The sequence below is a fragment of the Leptidea sinapis genome, chromosome 29, assembly GCF_905404315.1.
Source record: "Leptidea sinapis chromosome 29, ilLepSina1.1, whole genome shotgun sequence".
Taxonomy (NCBI): Eukaryota; Metazoa; Arthropoda; class Insecta; order Lepidoptera; family Pieridae; genus Leptidea; species Leptidea sinapis.
Genome location: NC_066293.1, coordinates 4,108,002 through 4,118,593, shown reverse-complemented (window position 1 = coordinate 4,118,593; position 10,592 = coordinate 4,108,002). Strand labels below are relative to the sequence as shown.

At 36.3% G+C, this 10,592-nt stretch overlaps 1 protein-coding gene across 5 annotated transcripts in view; it reads right to left on the bottom strand.

Moving 5' to 3' along the window:
* Positions 1-2,526: 2,526 nt before the first annotated feature.
* LOC126973630 (acyl-CoA Delta(11) desaturase-like) overlaps positions 2,527-10,592 on the bottom strand; it is a 56,044-nt gene continuing 47,978 nt past the window's right edge. The window contains exons 1-4 of one of the 5 annotated variants that reach the window (XM_050820970.1): positions 7,638-7,711; positions 4,761-4,935; positions 3,496-3,657; positions 2,527-3,021 (exon numbers count right to left, since the gene is read on the bottom strand). In XM_050820970.1, coding sequence (XP_050676927.1) covers positions 2,541-3,021; positions 3,496-3,657; positions 4,761-4,831 — 714 coding nt within the window. In that variant the 5' untranslated portion in view covers positions 4,832-4,935; positions 7,638-7,711 and the 3' untranslated portion in view covers positions 2,527-2,540. Of the gene's footprint in view, positions 3,022-3,495; positions 3,658-4,760; positions 4,936-6,997; positions 7,026-7,637; positions 7,712-10,592 lie in introns of those variants that run through there. The other 4 variants (XM_050820972.1, XM_050820969.1, XM_050820967.1 and 1 more) reach the window with 4 other exon arrangements.

The window sequence follows — 10,592 nt, the reverse complement described above, 5'->3', positions numbered from 1 at the left end:
AGGTCACACTAAAAGTTTTGCGTAACTTAAAAAAAACAACATGTTATAACCAAAATATTATGTTTATTGCTTTCCACGCGAGCTCGTTTCTGCTCCGCTGTCAGTTCATGAGGGATCCAACGACAACAAAGTTTCCAAACTTTCAATTCATCGTGTAATATTTTCTGAATTTGGCTCATACCAATCCCCAATAGTCCTCGAATTGTCTTATAGGTAATCCGCAGGTTTTCTTAAATTAGCCGCTTAACATTAGCCACATTATTTTCGTTGACGGCAGTTGAAGGCCGCCCTTCACGAAATTCGTCATGAAAACACACCCGACCTCTCTTAAATTCAGCAAACCATCCACTCACGGTGCTCAAGCAAGGTGTTTCTCTCCCAAAAGCATTTTGAAGACGAGCCGCACAGTCTTGCGGAGAGAAAGAACTGATAAAATCATAAGAAATCATCGCTCTAAAATCTTTTTGACTTAATTCAATTTTCAGTGCGTACGTAGAACTTTGATGTGTGATAAAAAAAAATTGACAAATGATTTCCCGCCAATTGTTTTTTTTATTACTAAGAAGGTTGCAACGTTTCATAAAATATAACATTCGAAATTTAAATAGTTCCAATTAGCTTGAAGTGCAAATCTTTTAGTGCGCCCCATGTATTAGTGTGGTTTAGCGGGTTTCAGGTTTATCAACCAAATTGTTAGTATGTGTGATACAGAGTCTCATTTCATGTTCACCCTTATTTCTTACTTTTTTAACGTTTAGATCCAGACGAGAAGAATAAATGAATATAAATGATAAAATTTTAGTATCATTAAAACTGACAGCTTAAATTAATTGATCGAGAAAAACTATTTTGATGTTTTGATTTATTTAGCAACGACTGCAAAATGTTTTTGTCGCATAGTGATGGAATAAGGAATTTAAATAAACTAGATTTCTATTTACAAACAGATGAACTGTGGATGTCAGGTACTTCACTGATTTCAAGTAGTAGTGCATTGTATTGACGACAAATTCTATAGATAGGGTTATGGAAGGGCACGTTATTATTGCAGAAGGGAATAATAAAAGGCTGATCAATGTCTTGAAGACCGATTGGGAACCCTTAGATGTATATCCGACAAGAGGGTAGTAGAAATTGTGCCATCGAGTATTTTGTATAAAGTCGTTAGGCCGTGCAATTTGCGACGACTCTCGAGGCTCAGTAACTTGAAGTGAGATAGTTAGCTCCCTTTTTAGACCAAACCTAATCGTCAATACGCGAAGAAGACGTCTTTGAATAGACTCAAGCATATCTGTATATGTATTATAATGAGGTGACCAGACAATGGAGGCGTACTCGATTTGGCTCAGGATTAGCGACTTATAGAGTAACAGTAAACTATTTGGTGACTTGAATTCTATAGTAGCTCTACATATGAAGCCAGATAGCTTATTACATTTCTTGGCTATTGCTTCATAGTGATATTTAAAAGTTAGTTTCGAGTCAAAAGCAACACCTAGATCTCGTAAAACAAACTTCCGCTCAAGTGGTATATTATTAATTTTATAGTCAAACAAAATTGGGTTTTTAATACGACTGAAAGATTAAATGGAGCATTTTTTTATACTCAAACTCATACTATTAGCACTACACTAATCGAGTAGAGTATCAAGATCCAATTGTAGGTCAATACAGTCACTAACAGTTTTAATTCGACTAAAAATTTTAAGGTCATCCGCATAAAGTAGGGAAACATTTCTTAGCCTAGGGATCAGATCATTAATATATATAATTTCTTCGGTACTTATGTATTTCTATGACTTATTTTTTATGTATGTGGTTTGTATCTATACAATCGGCACTGAATACCCAGTAATCGGGCCTTGTAAAAAATGAATCTGTTACTTAATTTGATTTGTGATATTAAATCCAAAATATTCTTCGACTCTCCTTTAAATACTATACGACACTCGTGTTTCAGACTGTAAAAGAAATGTTAAAACATGATTTTCCCCCACTTTTTACTCCCTTTGCAAATAGCAAAGGGAGTAAAAAATCTATAAGTCGAATAACTTCGCGACAAATATCAATATCTATAGTCGGGATTAGTATCATAATAATTTAATAATAACATAAATTTGTTTCAATCTGCCAATATTTATAATTATAAACTAGGTAAATCGAATGTCAATATTCATTTTTATATGAAATTCTTGGGTCTTCTATTGTATAGGTAGATAATGTTAAAATTTAATAGATTACTGGCTGTAATAAATACATATTTATGGTGTCACAGAAGTTTACGTGTGTCTTATAGATTTAATATTAGCAAAGGAAGTTACGAACAAAAAGAGAGATTGAAGGCATTGTTCGGTGCGATGTCGACATCCCTATGCCCTACGCGCTTCGCAAGGATTTCCTTATCTTATGCTCACTTTTATCACTTTATTATTCATTCCATTAATTTCTTTCGCCGACATCGTTATATGTGGACCCGGTATCATACGGATGAATAGCGTGTCTGCCAATGTTATGAAAAACAAAGAAAAATACTAATGCGTTTATTCTAAAATTGTTTGCATAATGCTATCCTTCGGCACAATTTCTTTCAACCCCCAGAGGTCACTTCCATCTCCAGTTCTTTTCGCGCGATTCCTGATAGTATCTTCATCCACGGTTTTTAGATCGTAAGCCCATCCGATCCACTTGAAGAAATCAATGAACAATGTTGTCATATTCAGGCAATTGTTCCCAAGTTCTGCGGCTCGATAGTCCCAGGGGAAAGTATGATGGTAGTTGTGGAAGCCTTCTCCAAGACTGGCCACTGATACCGTGAGATTCTGGGCTGGCTTAATGCTGTGATCGTAGGGTTTGTTGCCCCAAATGTGAGCGGCGCTGTTAACCAGAAAGGTCATGTGTTGGTTTAAGGTGCAGCGGAGGACTGCCAGATGCCAAGCAACGTTAAGGCTCTCTCCCCAGAAGTAGACCGGTATTATTGTTGAAGGTAGCAAGCTGACGATGATGATGAATGGTTCTGCGTAGCTGAAATCGACATATTTTTTTACGTTACTTGTCTTTAATGAATGTTGACTAAAAGGTTGTTAATATGCAGTCAGTATTTTTGTACTGGACAGTAACAAAAATTTTCACAAATACTAACTAAAATTATATACATTATACGCACTAATAACATAAGAATACAGGCTCAATGAAACTACTGGTTATACGTAGATCGAGACAAAACCTCAAGCCATCCCATATTTTAGTGCTCTATATCAGGCGCAGTTCCGGCGTCATATTGTTGAGTATTCCTTCTCTGGTCTAAAGGATTTAGTGATCTTTCATAGAGTACTGAATCGAAATGCAGTAGCTTTGCTCGGTTGGCGTTACGTAAAGACGTCGTTTCATTGTACGTCTTGTACTTCATTTATGTCCAACGCAATTTTTTTGTTATTTCTCTAGAAATCTACCAGTGCATATTGTGTTGGTTTGTCCATAGTAAAAGAAAATACTTACTCATATTGAAACTTCAGCACAGGATTGGAGAGAATGTCAGTCATGTCAACATGTTTGATCCTCTTCTCTACTTCTTCGTGTTCCTTGACCAGCAGCCACCCGATGTGAGAGAAGAAGAAGCCGCGGGATGCATTGTGTGGATCTGCGTCGGTGTCACTGTATCTGTTCAATAAATTATAATGATTTAGACTATATCTGGTATGACCACGGTCTTACAAAATACTAGCGCATAGACAATCAAAGCGTGGGAGAGAGAACATCTTTAAGGTAGATAGAGAAAGATAGAAAAGGAATGCGAATTTACCGGTTTTAATAGACAAGTCGTAAACAGTCGGCCACGTTTGGCATTAGCTCTATGGGTAAATTGTTGGTGACTATTTACTGGGCTGTCCTTGTGTGCAATTTTACCTAACGTGCGTGAACATATTTTTTGGTTGGCAGTTACAATTGGAGGCAGTTTACAAAATCTATTCGATGTATACTTACGGATCGCGTTGGCACAGATTTATTGTAGCTTTCGTCGGAGCAATTTTATATTTGCAGAAAACCTTTAATGATGAGGTATTCTTCGGCTGCCATCATTCTGAAAATTCATTGAAGAACCGCACTGTACCTGTAACTGGAACGCCTGATGTTCAGATAGTGGAATTGGCGGCAGTAATCAGGTCAAACAGCTCTTCGGAAAACTAACTAGTGATATTGCGGTATTAGACACACAATGAAGCGACGTCTTTACGCAACGCCAAGTGATCTACACTCTCAAAGAGCACTGCGAAACATATGCCTAGTCTTAAATTTACTACACGCTGTAACTGATACAACTATTATCTTTGACTTTTGCAATGCACTTGTTTACTTGTTTTTTGTCTATTTATGCACAGTAAAAATTTATTTGAACATTCTTTTCCAGTGCGAGGCTGCTTTGCACAGGATGCAGTCTAGATTATGGGTACCACAACGGCGCCTTTTTCTGCAGTGAAGCAGTAATGTGAGAGCATTTCTGTGTTTCGGTCTGAAGGGCGCCGTAGCTACTGGAAATACTGGGCAAATAAGACTTAACATCTTATGTGACGCAATTGTAGTGCCGGGCAGAATTTTATGGGTTTTTCAAGAATCCAGGGCGGCATTACATTGTGTGGTTCCTTACTATCATTAAAAAAAACACTGAATACCTACTTAACTTACCTTAACGTCAGATGACAAAATCTTATCCTTCATTAAATTAATGTCAGAAAAAATTAATGAAATATATTTTATTATTGTACCTGTGGTGCAACCGATGGTCTCGCACCCAATGAACCACAGTTCTCTGGAAGGACAGAGTCTGCATCACCATCAGAAGTATCTGAAGCGGAAGTTTCGCTTTGAAGGCCCGGTGACACCACAGGCGATGAGCGCCGGCTGTCACTCCGATAGACGCCAGTACAAATACAAACCAATCTGAAATCATCGCGGAATATAAAACAAATGGAGGTGCCTTTAAACTTCCTTAGTTTGGGAACTAATGTCGTCAATACTCACATATTTGCAAATTGCCTTAAAGTACAGTGAAACCTGGTTAAGTGAGACATCAAGGGACCTGCAATGTCGTTTCACTTATAGAGGTATTCCATTTACCCAGTGTCTCAGATATACAGGTATAAATAAATATCTGTCTCATTTACAGAGGGTTCCACAACAGCGTTACTTTCTCCACAAATTGCTTTGAAAAACTATACCGTTTCTTTTCTTTAACCCTTCCATCCAACCATTGCTGCTACAAAAATTATGAATATCGAGTCTTCGCGCGAAATCTTGTGCCTTTTCTTTAATCATCGGTCCACATACCGGAACGTTTTTGTTACGAAGTTGCTTAACCCATGTTAGCAAACACTGTTCAAGTTCAGGATATTCTGATAAACGTACACGTTTTAGTTTTCCTTGTCCTTCAGAGCATTGTGATTCAATTTTATGTTTACTCTGAATTATTCTACCAAGAATAGATTTTGGCACATTAAATTCGGCACAAACTTCTTCGCGTGTCTTCCCACTTTCATAAACGGATATTAACTTCAGTTTTTCACGTAATGATAACGATTGTAGCTTTCGTTTTGACATTTATCAAATAAACATCTGTATGATAGTAAAGCGAAAGTAAAACTGAAGGTAATTGAAGCTCAAAATTTATACTTACGTACTTGGAATTACGTGTGGAATTTGTGGGTAGAATAAGAATGAGTAAACAAACAATGTTATCTATGATGATAAATCGAAAGAACAAATCCCAGATATAGAGGTTTACCTCGTCCCACTAACAGAGGTAATTCAGTGCCAAAGTGTTGGGACCTCAGCATGAGTTCCAGTTATGGAGGTTTCTCACTTATCCAGGTCCCACTTAACCAAGTTTCACTGTATAAATAATAGGTATAAACAATAATAAGAATTTGGCGATAAGACTTTTATTACTATTAAGAATGGATGGAATTGATTGGATTGGAAATAAAATATCATTTCATATAACAATTCAATTCGAGCAATAAGCAACAAGTTCGACCTATAAACGCTAAATAATGCTATACTCAAATTCTATATTTAGCGCTCTGAAAGCCTTGAAATAGATTTTGTATATTTTTCTAATTTAAGTAGTCAATGTTATAATATTTTGTCGCTGCGATAGAGACGTGGTATCATAGAAAGTATGCTACGAGTATCATTCTTAAATTACATAACATTTAGCAATGGATTCTAGGAGTCAAGTAGACTCTATCTTCACAGTTTTTAACAAAGCATTCGATCGAATTGACCATAAAATACTCCTCCAGAGAATGTTTTCGGCCGGAACCATGGTAACTTTGCAGGTGGTTTACCTCGTACATTGAGAACAGATCGCAGACTGTTGCTCTTAACGGATATTCGTCAGAATTGAACTTCGTGCCCTCTGGGGTCCCTCAAAGGATTTACGTTGGCTCCATTGCTGTTTAATCTCTACATTAACGATATCGCTGCTTATTTTCAACAGTCCACTATATATATATTTGCACTATACGCAGATGATATGAAAATATTTAAACAACGTCGTGACGTTGATGACTGCCATTAATTAAAACAAGACATGCACAGGTTTGAAAAATACTGCATCAACAAACTATCCCTGAAAGGTCCAAAATGCTACGCTATTACATTTACCCGTAAACCTAAATTTAATTAATTTAAATAGTCAGTTAATGGTCATTCACTCAAAATATAAACGAGATACGTGATCTAGGCGTAACTCACGTTTTCAAGCTTTCATATGACCAACACATTGATAGCTAATACAGTGCTGTTCCCAATTCTCAAGTATAAAGGTTTAAAAACGTTGTATTGTACATATGTGCGTAGCATACTCAAGTATTGTACACAAATTTAGAACCCTCAGCATGATATAAATATGCAAAAATGGGCCTTGAGCTCTAAGCCCTATTAGGTGTTAGGTTCTATTTCCTGCTGAATAAAGAGCTATAGTAGTGCAATGAGAACTTACTGAAAATAATGGTATTCCAGGTGGCCTTAGTAATTTTCTGAGATGAAAAGTATCCAAGATGTTGCCGGCAATATAAGGTATCAACATGCAAAATTTTACTAATTTAGGTGCAGTAGGGTAGATTGTTGTGTAGTAACATCTAATCTATAAAATTCTCATGTCGCGGTGTTTGTAGTTAAACTCCTTCGAAACGGCTTGACGGTCTGAGAATCGGACATCTATTTTTCATCCCCCTAAATGTTAAGGGTGGTCCACGCCAATTTTATTTTTTATTTTTTTTTACATTACAGTTACTTTTGTATCGCGATTTTAATATCGGCAATACAACGTTTGCTGGGTCAGCTAGTATTATATAAGTAACATTATTTTTAATATATCCCACGGGGACTCGTTTTGTTTCCGGGATTAGAGTATCTAAGATGTTGACTGGCAATTTAAGGTATCAATATACCAAATTTTACTAAATTAGCCACCCTGTTAAAATGCTTTATTTCCTAAAAAAACCCCAGAGTTTTTCCCGACCTTATATATGCTTATATACTTACAATGGCGCTAATATAAACCACAGATAATTTATATAACAGATTCTCTAGACTAAACGAATGATATAAATAACGGCAGTATATAAATAAATACTCACTCAGTTCTGTTCAATTTGTTTTCTATTTTAATACCTACGTCGTCTCTGTACCAATGGTTTACAAATGAATGCTCAAACTCAACTGTGATATATTTATACAATATATAAGTTCTCAAAAAAAAAACTTACTTAACGTATGTAATATTTATTTATGCAAAATCTTAATGAGCAGATAGTAAAACTAATAGAAGTCTTTACACGGGAAAAACAAATAAATATATAACACATCGCCTTTACCTTATGTTAGCCTAGTGAGTGGTGCCTGGTCGTTCCTGTCTTCGGTTATATTGTAAAGTATTCATTTATTCATGACAACACAAGACATTATATACATAGTAAAATTAACAAATTTAAAATTACGGCGTCACGAAAAGGACACCCACTCAGCATTTTTTGGAATTGGAATTAGGATCACCCCAATTCCAACACTGATTTTCAGTAGGTACCTACCAAGTCGACCTGTTTCCGTCGACCAGCGGCCGTAGACAACACGGTTCCTTTATTTATAGGTCTTAAAAGTGACCGTCTACAAATATTACAAAAAGAGAAGAAACTAAACTAAGCTAGATTGAATTTAATGGGAGTTTTAACAGATTTTTTTTATCAGAATAAATAGGTTATATTTTGTGTTTTATTTTATTATTATTATTATTAAAGCTGTTTATTTTCTGATTATTATTATTTTTGTGCCTCTAAACACTTTTGTTTCTCTAATAGAAAAGATTTAAGTTTGTTTTTAAAAGAGAACAAACTTTTTTGATCTTTAATAGGTGGCGGCAAATCATTCCAGCATTTGGAGGCGCTGTATTTAAAGCTACCCCTAAATGCTGCTCTACCGTGTAGTGGCACTTCGAGGAGAATCTTACCGTGACGCGTCTGATAACTCTCATTTGAGTCCGACATCCACTTAAGCCTTTTATATAGGTAAAATGGCATTCTATATTTAACCACACTAAAAAGTAACGAGGCAAAATGTAGCTGCCTACGAAACTTCATCTTCATTATGTTGTTGGTGTTCAAAAAGGGTGTTAAGTGTGCGCGGTAAGGAACATCATAACAAAATCTTGTGCAAGCATTTTGTACCCTTTGTATAAGTTTTTTTGAAGACACCAACAACCTAGGCCCAATCACTGTATTTGCGTAGTTATATTTAGAAATAATCAGTGACTCATATAGTTCTTTGCGAACGCGAACGCTGAGCGAATTGTTTCATAATACTATTTCAAGTTACTAGTTTTAATATATTTGCTCGCATAATAACTTTCCTTATTTACAGTGTATGTGGACTGATACAACTTTTGCACACGTTGTTTACATACACTGTATAAAATATAATATAAAATGATGAATCTGTAAATATAGATTAAAAATAGTTTTTTTATGGAACAGGAGGACTAACGAGCGTACGGTTCACCTGGTGTTAAGTGATCACCGCCGCCCACATTATCTTGCAATACCAGAGGAATCACAGGAGCGTTGCCGGCCATTAAGGAAGGTGTACGCGCTTTTTTTGAAGGTACCCATGTCGTATCGTCCCGGAAACACCGCCCAAAGAAGTTCATTCCACAGCTTTGTAGTACGTGGAAGAAAGCTCCTTGAAAACCGCACTGTCAAGGACCGCCACACATCCGGATGGTGGGGATGATATCCTAACTTGTGGCGTGTCGTGCGAAGGTGGAATTCGGCAATAGGAATCAAGTGAAACTGCTCTTCCCGTGATAAATGCAGTAGAATTCGCACAATGAACGTCTCTACGCAACGCCAAGTGATCCCACTTCACGTTCCGAGCCGTTCACAGAGCACTGGGTCCCCGATAATTCGAGCTGCTCTGCGTTGCACACGGTCAAATGGTTCGAGCTGATACTGGGGTGCGCCAGACCAGAGATGACAGCAATACTCCATATGTGGCCGGACTAACGCTTTGTAGAGCGCTAGAATGTCAGCGCCCAGCTTCTTTGAAGCCAGATGGCAATGAGTTTCTTGCCACTTCTTCTCATCATTGCTCAACTTTTTTCGAACATTTTGCCCTATATCAAATGATTTTTCTTACAAAAGAAGTAGTATGTATCGGAATCTTTGATCATGATTTTGACCCCCTTCAAAACGTCGGAGTAACTCGAAATTTGATATACTTATTAAGGACTGATGACATTCATTTCAATATAACAAAAAAAAGGGGTGCTTTTCAGGATATTATCAAAATAACCCTTCTACTCATATCTGTTCATAAAATATTTATAGCTATTGATACCATGCACCCCGCACTTATTTTTACATAAACACATTTTTTCTTACACTATTTTTAATTCAAATTTATTAAGATTTATTTTCTATTTACTAGTAGGATATTCTATAAACGCGTATTTTTTTGTTTTTTTTTTTTAAAACTATTATTGTTTTTACTAAAAACATAACTTGAGACAATTCTCATAAACACAATCAAAATGTTATGTTTTTAAAGTGATAACCTTCACTTCTAGGATTAATACACAAATAAAATTTGAAAAACAAAATTTTATGAACGATGCGGGATTCGAACCCGCGACCTACGGCGTTCCGTGCCGGTGCTCTAACCAACTGAGCTAACCGAACGAGTACCGCCTCGTTATAAAATTCTGTTTGCTTTGTTCAACTCTCAGGCTGTGGCTTCATCTACATTTCAGAGGATTTAATTTTAAATTTCTTTTTCTCAATCTCTCTAATACTGATATTAAATTTTTGTTATGAATGTCTAAACTACGTCCAAAGACAATAAGATCATCTTGGTAGACTTAACATCTTTCGTAAGATAAACCAGAATGTGTGTCTTAAGGCTAGTAGTCTCTTCATCTGGTATTGGCCTGTATTGGTAGTAAACGCTGTATATTTGCGACTGTTAGGTTCTAAATTTACTTGGTAATAGTACTAATAAGTATCAAGATGTGTAAAATAAACTGCTACAGATAGAGAATGTAA